Source organism: Canis lupus, chromosome 13 (assembly GCF_011100685.1).
Source record: "Canis lupus familiaris isolate Mischka breed German Shepherd chromosome 13, alternate assembly UU_Cfam_GSD_1.0, whole genome shotgun sequence".
NCBI lineage: Eukaryota > Metazoa > Chordata > Mammalia > Carnivora > Canidae > Canis > Canis lupus.
The window spans coordinates 17,811,099-17,835,149 of NC_049234.1; the positions used below are offsets into that span (position 1 = coordinate 17,811,099).

Here is a 24,051-nt window from a genome sequence, read left to right on the forward strand (position 1 = left end):
CACCAGTACTCTTATGGAGTTGGGAGTCTCTTTAGATAAACCATTTTAGGAGCAAGGGTACAGAAATAATCCATCCTGAAAATGCCTTCTATTCTAAGCACCTGGCACAAAGCTATTGTGTCCAGTGATTTCATATTATGGCTGTCCACACATTAAGGAAACGCTTTGAATCCTAAGGACTAATTGCACGTCCACAGACTTCCTCTTTCTACAGTGCTTTTTAATCGGGCACTTTAAATTGCCAAGTATATTCAAAAATGGTATTTCAAATAAAGCATACAAAGTGACTACTGATCTAGAATTGGAATATGCAGCCTCCCTTTGGATGAGGAATTGATGCTCTTATTTTAAGCTATTCATTCTCCAATAGATGACAACATGAAGGGAGAAATCAAGGAGCTATGTCTATTTAATTCAGCGTGCATTCATAATAATACGAGTGTCTCAGTGTGATTCCAATGCAAAAGGATAATGTAAAAAAGGGCGAGAAATCTAAAATTAGAAATCACTACTCAAACTGGATGTAAATATTACATATATGTACTTCCACTTCCTGTAAGCAATTAGTATACTAGACAAAATGGGATAATTACGTAGGGGCTTAATTTTGTGTTAGACTCTGTTATTTCTGAAGCCTCCCTTCTCCAGTAAAACTCTGTGCTTTGATTCAAAAGAAAAGGGTCGATATCACATACGAGACTCTGCAACATCACACAACCACATAAAACTGTCATTGTGAAATACTGCGCTGCATGATTTTGTTACTGCTTCTTTTATTCTTGCAGCAATGGACACACAACCTCAGAGGATGAATTTGCCACTTCAAGGCTCGTGCCTGGTGCTGGATAGAAACAATAAAAACAGTCTTGGGAACAGGAGCCCCCAGGGATGTAGACACTGCCATCTAATCTGATAGCAAATCCACCTCTGAATTAATAATTTTTATATTTCCCACATTCTGATTCTTTTTTTCCTCAGATGAGAGGACTCCACCATTCCTAGAAAGTAGCCCAACCCTGAAATTAAATCTAGTGCTACAAAACCAGATTTCTCTCATCAGATACTCATATACTTAAGCTAACATCTTAGCTTCAGATTATAAGCACACATTTCAAAATAATTAGCAGACACTGGCAGAGGTCTTTAACCAAAGATCAGAATACCTACAAACTTTATAAAAACATATGCAGAAATTTGGTGTGTACTTTTTCAAAAGGATTTAGAATCCACAGAGTGGTCTGAGACCTAAAAAATTCAATATGGGGCTACGAAATTATTTAAGTATGGGGAAAAATCAGAATTAAAGCTATACCGATTGAACAGAAAACAGAACCTTCCTTTAACATAATGTGTGTAGGAGAAATGTGATGACAAACTCTTATCATGCACACTATAACAGAAAAAAAAACATTTGTTTAATAAAAGATGAGTTGAATTCACACATGTAATCGGGACGCTTTTGTTGTTAAAGAGAGTCTTTATCATATGAGTAGAATTTAAAAACTTGGTAGAAACAAGCCCATTCTCAGGCTTATAAAACAAGCCTTTACAGATAATTATGTTTTATTACTCTTCATTTTATGGGGATTGTGTTCTACAAAACAAATACCAGATGCCTATTTGTTTTATTCATTTCAGGAGGAAAAAAATCCTACAAGTACCTCTGCGAATAGAACTGCTTTTAATTAAACACAATGCACAATGAACACATAAAAATTAATACTGTTTGAAGCCAGCAGGTAGAGAGTAAATGCATCGAACACAATTGTGGAATACCCCTTCTCCTACCCCTTCTCCTGCTGAGCTGAGAAAGAGGACATTCCCAGGCCTATTACTTTGGAGTGAAATCAGCAAGGATACTCAAAGGAGGTCATTCACAGACTGGTTTGGGGGAAAATGAAGGCCAGTGTTCATGGAAATATGAAACCTGGAGGTGAGAAAAAAAAAAAAATTGCCCATCTTCACAGCATCCATATTGAACCAGAGCCTACATTGGCCCTCCTTTATGAATCAGTCTGGTCCACCCTGAGCCCTTTGGGTACAGCTGTTGAGATGGAATGAACCAGGTTCATTTCTGCTACATGAGAAAAATGCAAAGTGATTTCTGGCATGGTTCTTTCTGGATGGTGATCTCTGGCAGAGTTGATCTGCAAGCACTCACTACAGAAGGACATGTCAGACTGTTCTCTGGTGAATACAGCCATGCTTAAAAAAAAAAAAGCAGGAGGAGACACAGTTTTAGTCACACTAAAATCCGGCAGCTTCTTCCTGTCTGGATTATTCTTGCAGCGATGGACACACAACCTCAGAAATAAATCCTATCTGTTCAACCCAGTTCTAATCCGAAAAGGAAAATTCAGCACCCAGGATTTTAGCCCCCCAATGAGGAAAATGTGGTGTCCTTCTTTTACTTCTCTCCCTCTTTGCTTTTGTTTTCTTGTTGGCTTTTGATGAAATCTGAGTGAGATCCACTCTCAGCCCCAATGCTGGACTCAATCTCGCCCAGCCGGTCCTGACCTGCACGCACTAGAGCCAAGAGAGACCACGGACAGATGCTTGGAAAGCACTATGTGAAGTAATGTGAAACAGCTTGCAATTGTATCCGGCTACCACCTTTCCACAAGGAATATGGACAAATCTTTTCCCAATCACGCTTACTGAAGGGGTCATGCCCCAGCTTCCACCCCTGTGATTCGAATCTCAGAGTCATCCTGATTGGGGCACAGCTTCTAATTCTTCCTCTACAGGAGACTATTAGGGTCTCTTGGTTAACTAGAAAAAAATACACTGTATATGATTTTTACGTTTAAAAAAGCAATTAAAATCCTAAGTTGTTTTTAGCCCTTAAAATTGATTTTTAAACAAGTATGGAAAACTGAGAAATCAAAGCATTTAAACTAGTTACCCCTCCAAAAAAAAACCTCATTCTGCTAAAAAAAAAAAAACAAAACCAGAAACTTGGGCTACCCCTCATTCTGACCAAAAAATTGGGGGTGAATATATAGGAACACAGACTATGATCAGTAGTCAAATCCATTTTACACTCTATTATAATCGAATCAAAGGGCTGTTTTCCAACAGAATATCTTCAGCTGTTAAAAGTGAGAGATCTGGGATCCCTGGGTGGCACAGCGGTTTGGCGCCTACCTTTGGCCCAGGTCATGGTCCTGGAGACCCAGGATCGAGTCCCACGTCTGGCTCCCGGTGCATGGAGCCTGCTTCTCCCTCTGCCTATGTCTCTGCCTCTCTCTCTCTCTCTCTGTGTGACTATCATAGATAAATAAATATTAAATAAATAAATAATAAATAAATAAAAGTGAGAGATCTATATGTATGGACCTGGAATTATGCTTAATACACAAGTAATTAAAATGAGAAATTAGGAAAGAGAATTATATATATAAATATTAAGGTAGCAAATGGGGGACATATTATAGGTACATTTCACTTTCTGTAATGTTTGAACTTTGAACAATGCTCAAGTATTACTTCCACAACCTGCAATCTGAATTTTAAAAGAAATGTTTTGTTTTGTTTTTCCAAAACATCACCAGATAGTGGTTTATGCTGTAACCCTTGGGGAGGCTCAGTCTTCAAAGTTAAATGTAAAATTGAGTTTCCAAGATGAGAATTCTTAGGGTAGAACAGCTTGACATGAATGGCAGGAGAATGAAGGAAAAGCCAAGGGGCAGGAAGAAAGTGTGTGTGCACACGCACATGTGTTTGTACATGCACTTGGGCACGCATATGAGCTCAAATCCTCACAGGAGGGAGGAAGAGTTTGTTATGAAAATAAAAGTAACAAAAAGGAAGAAGCACGACATAGGTGAGGGTGACTCTGGCTGGGGGGAGGGATCTCAGAAGAGCCACAAGGTGCTTCTGATGGCTCCCTGATAACAGCCAGAGAGTACCTAAGGGAAGAGAGGAGTGGTAAAAAAAAAATCCATCGTTGTGAGTGGTGGTGGGAGATGCCAGGTGCTGCTCTTTAGAAAAGTGTCAACTGAAGGTCTGTAAAAAAGAATGAAGTGGCCTAGATGTGAACCATGGAAACTCAAGCCAGCTTGTAGGAAGCCATGTCCCTGGTGGAGGATGCCACAGAATTGCATTTCTGTGCCTCTAGGTCAGGTTTATGCTACGGAATTAGAGTCCAGGAAAAATGATCGCACTGCAAGTGGTTGGCTGAGCATGGCATGCTGGTGTACCGTTCGTTCATCAGGAGACAGCAGGACTGCAGCTCTGTTCCCAACAGCACGGTTGGTCCCCTCCTTGGCAGGGGGCAGTCAAAGCACTGAGGAATGAACGGATGGATGGTCCTTCCATTGTGGATTTGCCTGGATGCACCACAATTCTCCGCAATGACTTCACTCTCTCAGCCAGCTCCCCCAAAGGCAGCAAGCTTTGAAGCAACAGCAACTATACTTGGCCAAGAACGAGGCCCATCCTAGACAATACAATGTGTGGTTCAAGCTCCGTAAAGTAGGCTTTTAGGGATACAACGATTGGGAACCTATTCATAGCTAAAATGACAAAGACACGGGTTATTTCAAAGCTGCAAATTATTATGTGATGGCGAATCTTGAATTTCACTCCTACTAGACTGAAACTCAAGGTGGGAGGTGGAAAGGACACATTCTTCTAAACATATTTTCCTACTAGACATCCCCTGTGGGTTGTTGATTCCAAACAAAATTAAAGAATTCGAGTAAGTCAGTTCCAGATCTTTTATTCTGCACTAACAGGCCACCAAGATCCAAAGACACTCAATCTACAAGTATTTCTTGAGGATCTACCACATGATCAGCACTGTGCTGATGCCAGGGAAACAGATTAAAAAGAAATACACACCATCTCTGTTTCCCTGGAGCTGACATTCAGGATGATGACCTGATTTATATCTGACTACTACAAACTTATGACTTACAATGGACTTACCAATTTGAGTCCAAGTAGAATATCAAGTGTGAAATATCCCAACTTTGTGATTAAAAGCTATTTGGAGGCAAATAAATGGTAGAGAGAAAGAGCCTACTGGATGCATTTCTCCATCAAGAATGGAGGTGATCCTTTTTTTTTTTTTTTTGGTCTGGCCCTCTTGATTTGTGTTTGTAAAAAGTAAATGCTAAAGAAAATTTTAAAAGAAGATGAAGAACTCCAGAATATATAGTCTTTCTTCCATCCATCTTGGTTCAGTAATTTCTAGACTTAAAGAAAGTCTTTGAAGCTCATCAAATAAAATACAATGACATTTACTAGGCACTGTCAAGCAAACTGGTGCTGTAGGGGGTGAACTCTAGGGTAGAGAGGAGAATGAGCCAGCTTTACCCCATAAGGTATATAAAACTTGAGAGATAAAAATTAAGTAATTAGGGGCATCTGCATGGCTCAGTCAGTTAAGCAGCCAACTCTAGATTTCAGCTCAGGTCATGATCTCAGGGTCCTGGGATCGAGCCCCGTGTCAGGCTCCCTGAAAAGTGAGGAGTCTGCTTCTCCTTCTCCCTCTGCCCTTCCCCTATTTGTACTCTCTCTTTCTGTCAAAAATAAATAAATAAAATCTTTAAAAAAAATTTTTTTAACACAACTAAGTAATAATACTGCAAAGGAGGATGACCTAAGGTTTAAAACTGCCCCAGTCCAAGTTCTAGAATTTCTCCAGGCCCTGTCATGACAAGACAGAAGAACCCCCAAAGCCTGCCTGCCCGACCCCTAAAATTACATAGGGTGAGAGAGTGAGAGTGAGGGGAGAAAAGCTTCCGAGAGTCCCTCCAATGATCTTCTCACCTGCCCTGTGTGGACAGAGAAATGCTTAATCGAGCCTTCTGCTGATGAGGCTGGTGATAACCAGGGAAAGCCCTGGACTGAAGGGCAGGCCAAAGAGCCTGCTGATTTATGCTCTGTTATCTGAAAAATCACTAGACCATTTTTATACCCCCAAGGGGAACTCAAATGACAGCCTTCAAATGATAGGTCTTACACCAGTTCCTGCTTAGGCGCGAGGTGACAAAGCGCCCAAGCCACGGTACCTGGGAATTCTAAAACCAAGTGTTTCAGACTTTGAGACATGTCAAAAAAATCCAATTAATTCACCTCATCTAATTAAATGAGCTAATTGGAAATACAATACAGTATTTTTATTTTTTTTAATCTCTCTGCTACCTGAATCTACAAGTCAGTTTACTGGGAGAAAGAAAGGCAATTTTTATTTTATGGAGAAGAGATAAGATGACACCAGGACAAGGAAAAGGGGTACCAAAAAGGTAGCATTTTTTAAAATAGCACCTCAATTCTTGGCAGAAAATAATATCCAACACCTGACGCAGGAATGTTTCCAGGAAAAAAAAAATTGGATTTTTGAATATTTATTCCATATGCAAATACAGGCCTATGGTCACCACTGTGCATAAAATATATGCCTGTTCTTTGTCCAGGACTAAAACAATATCAAATTGGGGTTGAGGGCAGGAAGGTTTCGCTTTACTTATACTTAGTGAACCATTCCATTCGCCAGAATCCTTTTTTCAAAAGCTGCTGTCAGAGACCTCTCTGTGATTCTGTGATTTTCGACAAGAATATAATACCATTCTAATACGTTTGTTTTTTCGTTTGTTTTGATATGATGAAGTTCTGAGGGACAGGATTTCACCCATAGCATATTCCAATCATAGCAAGGACTGCTACCGTGTGGAATCCAGTAGGAATCAGATCACATCTGGATTTGGTGGCAAAAATGGTATTATGGAAGTGCTCTTATGATGTGTTTGTGCATCACTGCAGCTGTGTCCCCTGGGGGAAAGGATGAAAATGCAAGTTACACCATGTCTGAACCCTCGCAGATCTTCAAAACACAGGCTACAGTTTCCTCCCTAACATTCACCTGGACTGCCCTTAGAAGTTTATCATCAAGGATAGGCACTGCTGCTTCTGGTAATGCCATCCTAAAGGAAAAGTCATCAATTGTTAATAGCCATGCAAATTGTGAGAAGTAGAAAGTTATCCATCGCTATTGCTTCCTGACTTGCTAAGTACCCCATCATGATGGAATCACTCCTTTGGCTACTTGAATTGCTGGAGAAGAAAAACTAGTTTTATCTTCTCCAGCTCACACAGGTTCATCTCAGAAAGTCATTTCAGGTGATCTCGCTGGCACATCTGCCACTGTTTTAATGCATTTTCAAAAGGCAGGGACAAAAAGACCCATGTGATTGCTCAGCTTCACAGAACTGGTGGAAAACAGAATACTTTGGTAAAGGAAAAAGAATTTTTTTAAAGACACAAAGTCAGATTAATGCGTCGGACTCTTGGTTGAACACCTTCCCAGAAATGAAAATCTACTGTATGCTGGCAACAATTACAACAGGTGGCTGGAATCCTGGGCACTTGCCAAACCACCTTGAGCATCTCTATGACTGACAAGCTACTGTATCATATGGCACACTGCAATTATAATGAGCTGTAAATAGGGCAAATAAAAGAAATGAAAACAACGACACACAAATGCTAAGTCTGAGATGATACAAGTCTGATGTGTTTTAATGGATCAGATTAATGACAATGGTTAACGGCGGTTATTGATGGAACGCTTACCATGTACCAAGCACCATTCTGAGCACATTATGTATAATGTAACTCATATCCTCATAGGAACAACACTATGAGGTGGGAATTATTACTATTCCCATTTTACCAGGGAAAAAACGGAAGCAGAGAAGAAAGTCACCCAAGGTTTCATAGTGACAGAGCCAACCATTTGGAAGTCAAATGGTTGACTATTACTATTACTAGTACTAGTACTCTCCAGAGCCTTCTTGAATAATCTGCATGTGATACTTGGCTGGAGGTCAAGAAATGTATCTTCCATTCTTGATTCTGTCACAACTGGCTACATGGCCTTGGGCAAATTGCCCAACTTCCCTGGATCTCTATTTCCTTATCTATGTAATGCAAGAGTTACGCTGAATCTTTAAGGTCATTTCCATGATCTTACTGTTCTGCCCTCCAGACAAAACTATCTGAGATACCATGACTAAACACCAAGCTCGTGTCTTCAGACAAACATGTGACAAACACACAGACAAACGTACGTGCACAGGAGTCGCAATCAGCCATGACCTCCTATGTCTCTGTGAAGGAAAACCAGATGAGGGAAACAGGTTCAAGGAGACTGAAACAGTCACCAATATCCCCCACAGAATATCTGCTTTGTACTGTGGATTTAAGGATGCTCGTTTCTTAGCTTACTTTCATAGAAACTTAGGATTTATTCTGATAACCTTATTTACAAGAGTCAAGACATGGAAACAACCTATGTGTCCACTGACACATCAATGGATACAGAAAATGCGGTATGGATATACAATGGAATATTATTTGGCCTCAAAAAAAAAAGAAGAAAATCCTGCCATTTGCAACAACTTAGAAGGACCTTGGGAGCATTATGCTAAGTAAAAGAAGTGAGACAGAGAAAGACAAATATTACGTGATCTCACTTATATGTGGAATCTAGAAAAAAACCAAACATAGATACAGAGAACAGATTGGTGGTCAGCAAAGACAGTGGGTGGGGGATGGGCAAAATGGGCAATCTAAAGGCAAAAACTTCCAGTTATAAGACAAATACGTCCTGAGGATGCAATATATAGCATGTTTGACTGTCATTAATGATACTGTATTGTATACTGAAAAGCTGCTAAGAAAGATCCTAAAAATTCTCATCACAAGAAAAAAATTGCTATACATCAAATCATTAAGCTATATACCTAAAATGAATACAGTGTTAAATGTCAATTACACCTCAATTTTAAAAAGAATCTGTTCTGATATTTAATCCTGTTGGCCTCTTTTATCCCACTTAGGTTACTTCTTACACATGGCTAAATCTAAAGTAAGTATAGGGAAATACTACTCTGTCTTTTAACTATACTAAACGTTGAGGTACTGAAATTTTATCTTAACATTAAATACTGTTCATTTAAAAAAAAACATGTAATATAACTCTACAACCTAAATACAGAAAATATTCCACATTTCGACTCTTTGAATCAATAAAAGATTGCCCTACATTTACAGGTTTGCAACATTATACTTGCGTACTTAAAAATGCAGTTACCATGAAAGGTGTTGCTTAAAGGTAGCTTTTTTAACGCAGTGTGAATTTTAAAGGAGCACGTAGGATATAAGAAATGGTGTTTTCAAGAAAAAAATTATTCTCTGCCTCTCAGTAAAGCAAAAGCATTTCAGTATCAGATTCCCCGTGATTAGATTTTCAGATTGGCTTATATATACAGACCTAGAAATAATTTTGGAGAATGACCTCATCGAGAGCTTTGTAAAAATATATAACATAATTCATATTTAATCAAGTGCCGTAATGATTGCCACCAAATCTGAATCAATTTTTAAAACCTATTAGAAATAATTGTGAAATACTGCATCCTCCATTTTATCCATATACCTTGAGCACTTGTACTCGCTCTCCCCTGGATGAGCTAACACAAACAAACCAGGAGATTTTAAACACAGGAAATGGAGGCCAGTGAGAGAAACAATCATACACCTTTCCTTTGCTTTTTTTCCCCCTCTGCTCTTTAATTAAATGATAAATCTCAGTATGAATTCATTAGGAGCCTGATAGCTCAATTAAGCACTATGTTATTACATACTCTGGGGCAATGCTTCAATAGCGGTTAACAGAATTTGGATGTAACCTGAGCAAAAAAATGCATGCCAAAAGTTATATTCCACCGACCAGCTGGGAGAAAAATTGCAAGGAAGGAGGGGCAGAAAGTCCCAATATCTATAGACTGTTAAAATTAAATAATAGAAAGGTCATAATGGTTTCTCCTATAGCAATCAACTTTTTGAGTTCATATTATGCAGCAAACTCCCTCAGTTCATTTTAATTTGGTTTTACTGAGTGCTTGCTTCGGCAGCACACATACTAAAATTTAGTTTCACTGATACTCTTACCCAACAGAACAGAGAAAGAAAGGAAAAGAAAGGAAAAAAAGAAAAGAAAGAGGAGAGGAGAGGAGAGGAGAGGAGAGGAGAGGAGAGGAGAGGAGAGGAGAGGAGAGGAGAGGAGAGGAGAGGAGAGGAGAGGAGAGGAGAGGAGAGGGAAGGAAGAAAAATATTTTTAAAAAAACTAAAGAAAAAAATACCCTAGGGGTTACAGAGTCTATTGGAAGAAAATGAAAATGAAAGGGACACCTGGCTGGCTTATTTGGCCAAGCATGAGACTCTTAATCTCCAGATCGTGAGTTCAAGCCCCACGTGGGACATTAGAGATTACTTAAAATATTGTTTTCTAAAAATTAGAAAAGAAAAAAAAAAAAAAACTCTAGGTTGAATCAGCAAATGATCCAATGAACCCAGAGGACACATGGGAGACCTGTGCTGTAAACCAGAGCATTTCAGCTAGAGAATCGGTACTTTGAATAAATGGTACTTTGAATACAAGGTCAGCAGTGGTAACATTGCCATTAGTTAAGTAAATAGAAGTTGTTTTCATGTATCCAACACTGAGTGCCTGGTATGGGTGGGTCAGGCCTGGTGCCCAGCTACGAAGATACAAGGGCCACAGAGCGCAACATCACCTTCCCAACAAGGCTTTCCTTCCCCTCCATATTTAACACTCAAAAACCCTTCCTCACCCCTACTCTCACAGTGCCCCCAAATCCCCGGGTGAGCTTTTTAAAAACCTGGAACTTCACCCCGGAGAGTCGCCTGGCCACAGGTAGGGTCCAAGCCCCATTTCCAGAAACTCCCCAGGCTGAGATCCACAGCCCTTACCCCTTTCCATGCGCTGCTTTTCTTCGCAGCATCTAGCACCTTCTAATATACGCCATCGCTGGTAGGTATCAGCCTCTGGCCAGTAGACAGATGGTGAGCATCTAGAGGGCAGGGATGTTCTGTTCACTGCTGAATCCCCACTGCCTGCACACAGTAGGTGCTCAGTACCTATCTGTTGAGGAAATTAACGAAAAGTCAACACTAATCCTGCCATGGGGCCTGTACAATCTACTAACAAAAAAGAAAAATAAAGAGTTAAAAGAATATAAAACCAGAGCTGCAGCCAAGTATTAGATGTTCTATTTGAACACATTATTGGGGGGATCTGACCAACACTGAGGCATCAGGAAGTAACTCTTGAAGAAGAAAAATGGAGCAGGGGGATAGTTTTCCAAGAAAGACAGAAGAGGGTATGTAGGGAGACGAAGGAGGAGGAGTGGTCTCTGCCACGGGGCTGGGGATGGCCAGGTACGCAGACTGCAACACCTGTACCTTGATGATCACGTGAACGAACTGTCAAGAAGCCTCCAGGCCAGGTTCAGCTGGGGTGGTGGCACGGTGACATTTGTCAGTGGTGCTACGATGATTTCCACCAATCTGACAAGGTGCTAGACCATATGTAGGAAGTGTGACATCCATTTTATACCTCCACCCACTGGTTCCCATCCTGGGCACCCCTAGGAGGGTGGAAGAGGCAAAGCAAGCTGAGGTTCTCTGCTCCAACATGCCCGCCAGGACAAGCACCAGACTTGATGCCCCTCCCCTCTCCAAGGCACCTTCCTTCCCCAATCTCCAACCTCTAGGTACGAGACCTGGGGAGGGGCAAGCTGGCCAGCACCAGCCCAGGGCCACTCTCTCACCTGAGCCCACAGCCCAAGTCATCCTGGGTATCAGTCAATCAAGAGTAGCTACCGTCACAGGCCCACACCGCAATACCAGGAAACTTTTCATTTCTCATAACTTTAAAGTACTGATATGTGTCATAAAACCCAAGAAATCTGAGTTAGCAACAAACACCAGAAATCCAATGCTAACTCGGAGGACGACCCATGTATCTAGGGCCCTTGGAGAACTGGCTGGGCTTGGTAGACAAGCATTCAAATGGAGAACTTACTCTTTGGAGTAATATTTTTGTTTTAACCATCAGGGTTAAAGAAGTTCTAAAATGCATTACTTGTTGCTCTACTTTCTTTAACAAAGGACAGTGTACACAAATGATGGCTCACGGTCAACACTGCACTGTGGTGTATGTAGTTCATCAAATATTTACAGGAGCTCTGCTCAGTGACAGGCACGGCACTAGGTGGTGGGGCTTGCAGGCACACTCCTCAAGAGTCTTTAGGACACACTCCCGGGCCCTGGGCCAGCTGTTCTCAAATTGCAGTGCTTCTTTACTTCTTCTGGGCATTACATTTGATAATTTCCTGGCCTACTTCCTCACATTCAGGTTGCCAGCTGTCCCTTCTTCCTAGATCTGTCTGCAAGAATCCCTCTCGTTTTAAAACGTACTGCCTCTAACCTACTGTGGGCTGGGAAAGGAGATCACCGAACTGGTCAGAACTGTCCCTCTACAGTAAGATTAAATAAATACTAGGGGAGAAGTCCAAGTGATGCTCAGTCAACGACCCTATGGTTCGTGAGTGTGTGGATGACTTCCATTCCAGCTGTGCAGGACAGGTCACGTAAGGAAGAAGGGAGGTTCAGCAGCGAGAGGGGCCCAGCTCATAACCCCGCTCTGTGCTCTCAGGCAAGTCACTTATAAAGATCCTCTGCATCTAAAATACGTTATTTTAGACAAAAAAACATAAAGGCTGAAGAAGATACTGCCCATTACCAGGTACCCACTCTCAAGAAATATTAGCTGCTACTGCTATTATCATCATCATCAACTGGGCTCAAATATGTCATGCCAACAGGATATGGCTTCAACAGTGCCTGCCACAGCCAACTTCCCCTAACCACAGTCCCCTGTTCCAGGAAACAACTTCAGGCTGGTTCTTTGCAAAAGGATGGCCAATTAAATCACGAGTGGCAATGTGGCAGGGCAGTCTTTTAACTGATGAGATCACCACCATACCCCAGATGTGGCCTCATGTGAATGGCTCTCCCTAGAAGGAGAAACGATGAACAGTAAAGCCAATCAGACCACCTTCCTCCTGGGCCCGGGTAGAGTTTCCAGAAAAGCCCGGGCAGTAGCTGGCACACACACACAGGGGCAGTGGTGCTAGCCAAGGGAGATAGGAAGGCCCCGATGGGAAGACAGGTATTGTGCTGAGTTCTGAGAACCTACTGGAGCAGTTCCAGATCGGCGTCTGTTCCACGTCCCCTCAAATAAATCCAGTGACTTAAAGTGGCCTGGGTACTCTTCTGCTTTTTGGGAACTTCAGGCCTGCCGAAAGAGCCCAGGGAGGCTACTGAGGAGCTGAGCTCCATAGGACAAGTGCCTCCAAATGTCACCCTCAACCACACAAGTCCACCGCAAAAAAAAAAAAAAAAAGAAAAAAAGAAAAAAAAAAAAAAAAAAGTCACCTGCATTCATTGAGCAGCCAGCCAGGGAACCTGGAGGATATGAGGTCAAGGAAGTGCCTGACTGCCCCAGAGACCACCCTCTCCTGCCCAGGCCACCTGCCTGCTCCAGCGGGAGGGCCGCAGGGAGCTCTTTCCACAGCCCACGGACACAAGAGCTGTGCTTCCAGGGCATCAATCACAATTTCCCGGGGATTAGGCACCAAGGAAGAGAGGAACAGAGTTATTTCTGTGGCTTAGTTAAGAAGAGCCATGTTATGAAACTAAGCAAACCACTGTGGTTGATTAGAAAAGGGCAGGAAGCCGGTTCTTAATAATACCACCACCCTGCAGAACGCATTAGCATTTACAAGGAATGTGCATCCCCTCGGCCTCACCGGCACCCCTCCAGGACCCCTCCAGGACAGGTCAGGATCTCCACTCGCAGGTGTGGAAACTGAGGCAGGGGTCAGGCACCCCGTCCAGGAATCTGTGGGGGTCACTTCCTTCCTCGGTCTGGGCTCACAGGCTGCCTTCTAAAGGTTCTCCAAGAAGACCAGAGGGCACACACAACAAGGATGGTAACCCCACGCCTCGCATTACTGCTGAAAGCAATGAGATGCAACACAAGCCCTGAATGTAACAAGACCATAAACTGTCGGTTGGCTTTTGATTTTGGTCTCATTTTGTGTCTTTCTTTTTTTTTTAAGATTTTATTTATTCACGAGAGACACACAGAGAGAGGCAGAGACACAGGCAGAGGGAGAAGCAGGCTCCCTGCAGGGAGCCCCAAGCAGGACTCGATCCCAGGACCCTGGATCACGCCACCCAGGCGTCCCTCAGTCTCAGTTTTTCAATCACTTAGAAGAGTGGTCTCATTGGCACTTAGAGTCCAGACTTTAACTGGATGCCCAGGGGAGAGACTTGCCCCAACTCACCCCCGTGCGCCACGAGTCAACAACCCCAGGGAACAGAGCCGGGGCTGTGCTGAGCCGCTGGCCGAGGGCCGGCACCCAGCAGGGCAGGCTGCGGGTCCCAAGGCCCAGGCAAGGTCGCACAGTGAGGAGCCAAGGCAGAGGGGGCCTGCTTGCTAAGGGATCCCGGAGGTTCTCGGCTCAGGCAAAAACAAAACTTCAAAGGGAAGAGAAGCTGTGGGAGCTTCAAAGACCCCCTGCAGGACCAATTAACACCTACAAATGTTTATCTAAGCAGTCTTTAATGATGGCTACTTCACCAAACGGGTGCTGAGCCTCACCTCAAAAATAGCTGTTCCTCTCAAAAAGATGGGGTTGGGTAGGTGCAGGGTGGGGGGGGAAGGAGGGGTTCTGTGTTGTTCTCCAAGAGACCTGACCATGAAAAAGACAACTGCTCCATACTCAAGTGATAATCATCACAGACTTACTTATGATAAAAACACTAAAAAACTCTTATATAATAGAAATGAAAAACAATAAACAACAAATCTCTTAAAACGCAAATGTTTAAATAAACTATCGTATGAGCTAGGAATTAGTAAAAAAAAACATGTAGCCATTAAAATCCTATTTCAATATTTTATTTTTTTTAAATCCTAGTTTAATATTTTAATAGGATTTTCCTATTTAGCAGGAGTGGAAAATGTTCTTGGGTAATGTTGAGAAAAAAAGCAACATGCAAAAATACCTCTGAAGTCTGACCGCAAACCCGATAGACTAGAATGGTGAGAGGGGTCAAGTGTGTGGTGTTCACTACTGCAGCCCCAGCTCCAATGCCCGTGAGTCTGGCACAAACAACGCACTTAAGGAAAATGTGTTGAATGCATTATTTACTTACTATTAATTAAATGATAATTATCATATCTCTACGAGGTACTTGGATCCACAGAGATAGAATGATATAATCATAAAGGCATATATGTATAACAGGCCGATGACACCGAAGCTCAATCATAGTGGTTAGTCCTTATAATGGGGAGCTCTTATCAAGGAGGTTAGAGAAAAAAATTAATTTTTAACATGTATACCTTCTCTATTTCCCCCCAATTTGCCACAAAGGCACTGTCTGTATAGCTTTTATAATTTTCTAAGCACTCTTCTTCTTTAGGGAGCTTGAGGACCTGGGAGCAGTGGTGTGAGGTGTTCCAGAAACCTGGGCCATTCTGTCAGAAATGGAAACTTCCACTGGGTCTCCCATTCCTACCGGAACATGCTGTTCACCTCCTTCCCCAGGGCAACAGCCACTCCTGTCTCATCTGTCTCGCAGTTCACCTGCAACCAGAGCGGGACACCCTGCACACTATGGGTGAGGGCAAAGGTCACACAGTCCTCCTCCTTCCTTTTCTTAGGAGAGCTCTGAGAGAGACTTAAAAGCAGAATCTGCATAGACAAAGTTATGATGGGAAGAGGTGAAGGAGTTCAATGCTTAAATGTCAAAATTAAGAGCCACCTAGGTGATATAACTGTGAGATCAATTTTTTTCCTTGGGAAGCATATTTAAAAAAGGAGTGGAAAAAAAGATATGATATACAAACACCTGAATGACACTAAACTCACTAATAAATAACATCAGAACAGGTGGAGACTTCATTAGATTCTTTAAGGCAGTAACATTGTGTGGAGGGGAAAAAGAACCAAAGTGGGAATCCAAGGTCCCCAGTTATGACACCATTATTTATTATTCACCAGGTTTGCGACTCTGGGCTCCTTTAAGCTCTTAGGCCCGCACCTGAATCTGTAAAATGGGGACTTAACCCACCTCACACTGTTGTCGAAAGGCTGAAAGGAGCTAATAAAGGTGAATTCCAGTAACAGGTGCTCGACAGATCTTCCAGTGTTGAGGGAGGGCCTGGTTAGTCAAAGAATTTGGTCACAAGTGGAAGAGCTTCTAAATAAAAGCAATATCACTGAGCTCATGGAAACGTGAGCCCACTGTTCACATTTGAACATGGAACATGCTCAGGAGACCGCAGAGGTCAGTGATCACTTGGCCTGACCTGCTTCCCTCTGGTGGCAGCAGGCCCTGGTGAGAACAAGAGAACTGGAACCAAAACACTTAGGCCTGTGGCCTCGGGTCAGCCACTTACAAAGCTGTGCCTCAGTAGACCAACCAACTCCCCACAGCTGATCTCAGTGTACACACCTGTAAAATGGCCTCGCAGGACACCGTGCAACGTGGTTGGAGCAAAGCAGCCAAGAAGCCAGAATGAATCAAGTGCAACCTTTGGTGTGATATTAGCATACTCGAGGTCATTTTCTCACAGTGTTCTGGGGAGGCAGAGCTACAGGCCTCGGACAGGCCAAAGACAACAATCGCCCCCTTTGCAAGTCTGTGCTAGCTAAAGTCACTGGCACACTCAGGAGAACCAAAGGTGGCCTTCCCTCAGGAGGGCCTGTCCAAGCCACTCGCTGTATGACACAATCCTGCAGGCTCCTGGTGTGGGTCAGATTCTACTCTAAACCGAGGTGGTTGTTGAACTGGACTCAAGCAATTCGTAAATGTCCTCCAGAGGTAACACACAGCACGCCTACCTCTATTTGGAGGATTCCTTGTAAATGAGGCTCCCAGGTCCTCTCCAGAAAACAAGCTCAGGTGGAGGTTAAGGGTAGCAGAGAGACCTAGAACCTTGGTGCAAAAAGACACCCTTGCCAATTTCATAATTTTGCATAATGTTCCCTATCTTTATTTTTAAACTGTGCTTGTATGGTTTATTTTAGAAATGTTTTTGTGCTATCATACAACTCTGGGGGGAGAGGCACTCGTATTTTAAAAACCTAAGAAGCACAATTTCCGCCTTTCATTTTAGAGGAGGAAAACATTCACCTAAGGTTCACGGCTGGATCATGAACTTGCTCCAGGGGTCTGTTAATATAGTTTGGGATGATGAGAAATAAACAAGTAATCATTTAAAATGATTACTTGTGCACATTTTCTTTTCCTATGAACACATCTGTATTCACCTTATCATTCGGTGAATTCATACTCTATTCCCTCAATCCCTTGAGGCCAAATTGAAAGGTCCAAAAACCTTCTACTTTGGCGAAACAGCTTCAGGGACCTACACCTTAGTTAGCAGAAGGTAAGCCCTAGAGCCAGAATTTGAAAGTCTAAGGATGCGGCTGTGTATCAACTCTTAAAATTCTATGACAAATGGTGCACGTATGGGGGTTTAGGGGTGATTATTTTTTCCTTCAAAGTTTGTCCAAGGTCTTCATCAGCTCCCCAAAGGTTTCCAAGAGAAATCCCCTAAGAAAGAGCATCAGTAAGGATCTCCCAGCAGCTGGAAAGCTTTCAAGTGTATCTGTAATTGAAAATGGAACACTGTATGTCAAGGGGGAAAATTCAGAAGGCCTGCATTCAAGGGCTGGCTACCCACCCACCCACCCCCCACCCCCACCAACAACCAGTTTTGTTTTTTTTTTTCCACCTTAAGCAAATCCCTTAGACATTCTATCCTTCCATTTCCACATCTGTAAAATGAGGATACTGGAAGCTGAATGATCACTTAGCTCCAGGACCCTTAAAAATACCAAGATTGTGAGTTACAGCTTCAGCAAACACAGGAAAAGATAGCAAAAAGGCCTGCACAAAATCCTGCCTATTCCCAGAAGAGCTGCTTAAAATATTCACCGCTGCTTTCCTTGGAGGGGTCAAAGATAGAAGCCACCTCTCATTTCCTTCTCTTTCTTCCATTTCAGAAAGCCAAATTTGAAGCTTCACAATAATGCCCTTTGAAGGGATTTGAACTATGAAGTTCATGCAAAAAAACCATAGTTTTCTAAGGGTGCATAAGAAGCTCAAAGGAATAAAACAGAATTTCTCTAAAGCCTCACTACAAATCATGTAATCACTGCAGCAACTTATTTTAGCCAGTATCACCTACATCTGTTAATATATGTAACTGGTGAAAATTAATTATGGGTGTCGTGAAAATGGATGTTTTAATATAATCCTGGAAGTCTGGCTCAAAAATATTGCTGTTACAAGAGAAAAGCTCATTCTGTGCAGGTCCTTGATACTTTCATTAATGAACGTCTGATTTTCACAAAAGTGCAGATGAGCTGCAAGTCCTCAACCACTTAGCACTATTTCTTCGCCATCACATAAGGCTAGGTTCCACAAAGAGCAACTATTTCTTTTTTTAAGTTGGTACACTTCTGCAGTATCCTTACAAGGCCATGACACCATAAATTTTCAATCTAATTATCAGACCTCAGAAGTCCAGGGCAAACTTCTATGTAGGCTGCTGGTGGCAGCAAATTAAACTGAAGATGTTTCACAGGCACCTGCTAATGAAGAAGACAAGTGGAGGAAAACTGATCGCGTCTTTATAAGCCATTTCCAAATGAAAGCGTCCAGCGCCCCTGAAGTACCCGCAAACCCATTCCACAGAAGGATAAGCTGACACCCGAGGTAATAAATCAAAAGTCACACTATGGGTCAAGTATGAGAAGTCAGACTTACATGACTTGTATAGACCTAACCTCAATATCACTTCCTTCTCTAAGACCCTGGAGAGAGATCAGCAGTGGGCTGGAGCTCTGCATCTCACATATGCCAGACTGACTTACAGAACACAACAGGGCGTGAAGGGGTTGCTGCTGGTTTCCAGCACAGCGCACGGTGACTCGCTGGGCATGAGCACTGTCACTGTGTTTCCGAGCTCAGTCTTCATCGTCATGTGTTTCGAAATTCAAAAGTCAACAGCAAAAAAGCAATAATGTTTGCAAGCACTATATCTCCATGATCAAGGGTTCTGATAACCCAATGAGAGGAAGGAGGTAAAACTCCAGGAAGACCAGGCTAATGGGCATGAACGTTCCACAGCACTGTCCCGTCCTACTGAACAAGGTTAGAGCTGAAAAGTGTGCAAAGGGGGACCGTGAAAAACATCCAGGAGGGACTCTGCTAAAGAAATCCCTGCTCGGAAGAAAGAGCAAACTTGCTTTCCTGACAAAAATGCCACGTTTCAGATGAGCCCCAATCCTGAGGGCCTGACCCCTTGTGGTCTTTAAACACACACCCAAAACAAGAGTACGGGTGTCAGATTTCCTGGCCCCCATCCCAAAGAGGTCAAAAATTAGTTAGATTTAATTGGCAAAAATTAGAGGTTCTATGAAACCAGCTCCTCCTCCTTTCACTGCCAAGCTCTAGCAAATGCTTCGGCAGAGAATACAGAGATGAAATATTTATCTGGGGAAGGAGGAGGTAAAAAAAAAAAAAAAAAAAAAAAAGACGATTGTTTTATTGGATGGAGGCGCGTTTCCCGAATAGATGTATAACTCCCCAATTCCCTAAGCTCAGAACTCAGCTCCAGCTCCTTTGGGAGAATGAGGACCACCGGAAACCTTCCACAAAATTCGGGTGAGACTGCTTTAGAAGACACGGAAAGGTTAGACTTCATCTCGAGTTACTCCAGCATAAGCCAGACAAAGAAATTCCTGAAAGGCTATAAGCATTTTTTTTCCTACGGGCACCCACAGGAACAGGGCAATGTAAATGTCGTGTAAACAAAGCAGTTTATTTACTGACCGCAATTTGTGTCTCTTGTGAGAAAATTTTAATCCACTGCAAATGAACCCAGCATTCACACCTAACTGCCCCCGAAGAAGAGTAAAATACAGATTATTCACGACTGAGCCCAGCCTCGGGTCTTCCTGCGCCGGGAAGGCAAGAGGTGTGGGGGCTGGGGAAGCCGAGCGCCTGAGCCCCGCTGCTCTAGTGTCTATGATCGAGTACAGGAGGACTTTAATTTCCCTTCCAGTCCCTCCCACAGAGGCCTGAGTGTCTGAGGAAATCCACGGACAACAATCAAACCTTTCATTTTCAGGGCTGCCTTCCCCACCACGGCCCTCCCTGTGCCAATCAGGTTTGCGAAGCGTCTCCCCTATTCTGCATTTCATGAATCAATTGCAAAATCTGCCAACCTCTGCCAGTTCCTCTTGTACTCAGCTGCGAGGTTCCCCTTCCTTCCCTGGGCAGCACAAGGCTGCTCTGCTTCTTAACTGGCGTAACGTGGAAATGCACCGTAGGAGCTCACTAACTCTTTCACAGCCAGACAGAAGTTGAGGGTCTGGGGCTCCGACCCCAGCCACTCGGAAACCGACCCGCCCGAGCTCAGGCTAAGGCGGATTTGTGGCAGCCGGCTTTGACCCCAAATCCCGGGAGTCGGTTACTGTCCCTGGAAGGAAAAGGAAGAGAAAGAGAGGCTACAAAGTATCCGACTCGGTTACTTAGCAACTGGACAAAACTAGCCTCACTACGGAGGGTAAGGAGGCATCTCCAGCCCATTCAGAGAGTAACAGTCTCCGATTTACATGCAAATGATAAAGACAAAAGGGAAAGGAAAATCTAAATTAGCAACTGGAGTTTACAGCCAGAGGGGCTGAGGCCCAGATTTTAAAAACAGCTTCTCCCTAGGAAGGAGATAGGATACAAACGTGCAAACACACGTACACGAATGAATGAATGAATGAATGATCACAGGCCCGCATCAGCTTGAGGTCTCCCTTCGCAAAAGTCAGTGCCACGGAGGGTAGGGAGAAGACAGGCACAGGAAAGTTTAGCAGCTTAAATTAAAGCACTTGCACCGCTAACATAAATTGAAGGCGTTCGGGAACGGACGATCGGAGCCTGGGGAATTCCCGGGAAAGCAGGACCCCCGCTCCTGAGAAGGGCAAAGAAAGCATCAACCTTGGGGGGAAGGTCTGCGCACGGCGGTGGGTGGACTCAGAGCCCCCTCGGGGGTCCCCGGACCTCCTCGCAGACACCCTGCCGCACCTGCTGGTGAAGCACAGCTCCCAAACTTGGATCGAGGCCACACCTTTCACAGACACACATGGCCCTGCAGGGTTTCCAAGCAAGAGGGAGACACTGTCGCCTACTTGGCCCGGGAAAGTGCTCCGGGCTTCTCCGCCGGCCCGAGCAGCTCAACCTCTCGGCCCCCAGCTCCCAGCCGCCTGCCTGACTGAGCCAGGCTGCTGGGTCCCAGGCCCCCGGGGGCAGGAGGGAAGAGGCCAGAGGGCCCCTGTGCCCCACCCCCACCCCACCCCACCCCACCCCACCCCAACCTCACACCTGGCTGAGGTGGGCAGGGCCCGGGGCTGACCGGCAGCAGCGGCCTGAAGGCCGAGCCACTTACTTCTCATACTCGGTGTTGTCTCTGTCACAGCGAGAATCCTTGTGCTTTTGCCAGTCTTTGCCATGCTTGCAGGTGGTGAGAAGCACCACGTCCTCTCCGTTATGGACGTGATATAAGGCATTCCTGGTGTCTGACCCTATCCCTGTCAGGTACCTCTTCCCCTTGAATACCAGCATATACTTCCTGAGAGGAGGGATGGTGTTAAACTTCAAAAACCCCCTCTCCCCTCCTGTCCTGGGATGATCCTTAGAAAAGAGGGGAATGGAAACATCAAAGTTGGGTCGGAAGTTTTCAGTACTGATGCTGGCTTTGGCCAGCATCGCCTGGCCGATGTCAAACCCCACGTCCTCGGTGTAGTCAGGCCAGGTGCCGGAATATAAATTAAAAATTAAATGATTCCTACCATTGTTCCACAAGTGGAGACTCTGCACTTTGGATCTCAGATTGTGCACATACTGAGGTGACAACTGGTCTCTGTCTAAAGTATCCAGACTCAGGACAAAGAGGCACGCCTGGCTGGGGTCCGAGGTGTAGAACCTGGAGCCCTCGATGGCCGCTAGAATGTTTTGGTAACTTTCGGCGATTTTCTCCCCTTTTTGCTGCGGGTACACGTAGACTTTGAAGCCGTTTTTCTTGCAAAGGGTGAAATCGAAGCAGGACTCCATGCGGCACTTCTTGCCTTTGTAGATGCTCGAGTTGGCGTCTCGCTTCTGCCGGGGGGAGGCGTGCACGCTGGAATCCTCGTTTTCCAACTGATCCCAAGGGACGAAGGGGCGCAGGGCGTCCGGGAAGCGGGGCCAGAAGCGATCCGGGCTCGGGTGGTGCAAGCCATTCCGACCGCTGAGCTCCTCTCTCCGGCTGTGGCTCCTCGATGCCCTAAACTGCAAGCCTCCGAAGTAAAACAAAAGGGCGAGACAAGAGCCAGCTGAGAGCAGGATGAAATAGCGTTTTTTGGCCTGCATGTGTCCTGCCTGGGTCAAGAGGGTCGTCAATAAACGCGAGGATCAGCCAAGTTTCCCAATCAACACTTTCAGCTCCAGTCCGCCATCTTCCCGCCTGTGAAGACTTCAAACTCTCCGCTCCCACCTCCTCTGGATGCCTTTCCCCAAGCCGTGGACTGATCCAGCGCATGTGGGCGATTTCTTCAACTTTCTCCCCTTCGGTCTCTCATCTTTGGCTTGCACAATGGACGCGAGGGAGCGGGGCCGGGGATCCCTCACCCGGGGCGGCCGGGCGGGCAGCGGGCTGTAATTTTCTTGCATGCAACAAGACGGAGGAAAAGAAAGGGGGGGGGGGGGAAGGGGAAAGAAAGAAAGAAAGAAAGAAAGGCAGAAAAAAAAAAAAAAAAAAACAGGCTGCCGATGCCCAATCAATGGCGAGGCGAAGCGGTCCCCTCGCCCTCGCCCTCGCCCTCGCCTCCGCGGGCTCCCCTCGGCGGCGTGCAAAACGAGCCCCGGGAAAGCAACTTCACCGGCTCCTCCTCCTCCGCGCTCCCGTGCAGAGCGCTCGGGGCGCGCCAAGTCCGCCGGCCGCTGCCCGGCTTCGGCCGCTAGTGCCTCCTGCAGCTGGGGCGCCGTAACCTCACGAATCCCTGCATGTCTCTCCGCCCGCTCCCGCAGCGGCTCCGGCGCTCCGGCGGGGTCTCGGGCTGCTGCTGCGCTCGCGGGGCCGGCCCCGGGACGCGCGGCGGCGGCGGCGGCCCGGCTGCAGGAGGCGGAGGCGGCGGCGGCGGCGGCGGCGGCGGCGGCGGCGGCGCGTCCTCCCCGCGGGCAGAGCCGGCCCCGAGCGGCGCTTCGCAGGCCCCCGCGCGATCGCCGCCGACCGCCGCGTTCGGTCGCCGAGTGTTACCCGGTTCTGAATGTTACACTTACACATTCCATTCCCGACACGACAGCGCTGACCTCATCCATCCACGCAGCCCGCGCTGCCATTGGCTGAGCGTCACGTCCGGGGGGGGCGGTGCTTCCGCTGCGCCCATTCATAACCCCCGGCCGCGGGCCCAGGCGCCGGCGCGGGGGCGCGGGGGGCGCGGGGCGCGGGGCGCGGGGCGCGGGCGGGCGGAGCGCGGGGCGGGGCGCGGGGAGCCGGGGCGGGCGGGGACCCGGACCCGGGCCCGGGCCGCCTGCCGCCTGCCGCCTGCCGCCTGCCGCCGCGCCGGGAGCCAGAGGCGAGGGCTCCCAGGGCAACCCCGGCTCCGCGGCCGCCGCCGTGCGCGGGCTCCCCGGGAGGGCGGCGCGGACCACGGACCGCACACCCCGAGCCGGCCGCCCCCGCCCCGCCCAGGACCAGGGCTCTCGCTTCCCACCGAGCCTTGAAACAGGTCCCGTATTCCCCCCCGCAAAGCGCAGCCTTGTTTTTCTTTTTTTTTCCTCCGCCCTCCCCCCAAGGACACGCCCCAGTGCCCCCCCCCCCCCATCCCCAGATAAAGAGGAAATACTACGATCGAGTGGCGATCCCTCGGGTCTGTCTCTGTGCCGGGAGAGGACCTGGAATCGAATCCTCCCGCGCCACGCGCACACCCTCTCCTGGCTCCCTGCAGCCCCTTCGTCTGTCGTGCAGAAAGCTCCCGAAGTCAGCCACTCCTGGGGGGGGGGGGGGCAGGAGGGGAGATTCTCTTTTCTTTTTTTTTTTAATTTTTTTTTATT

The 24,051-nt window shown here is 45.8% G+C and overlaps 1 protein-coding gene across 1 annotated transcript in view; it reads right to left on the bottom strand.

Moving 5' to 3' along the window:
• Nucleotides 1-23,039, bottom strand: part of EXT1 (exostosin glycosyltransferase 1) — a 284,462-nt gene extending 261,423 nt beyond the window's left edge. Inside the window, exon 1 of the mRNA XM_038555385.1 lies at nucleotides 21,407-23,039. Coding sequence (XP_038411313.1) covers nucleotides 21,407-22,368 — 962 coding nt within the window. The 5' untranslated portion in view covers nucleotides 22,369-23,039. The remainder of the gene's footprint in view (nucleotides 1-21,406) is intronic.
• Between the last annotated feature and the right edge of the window lie 1,012 nt (nucleotides 23,040-24,051).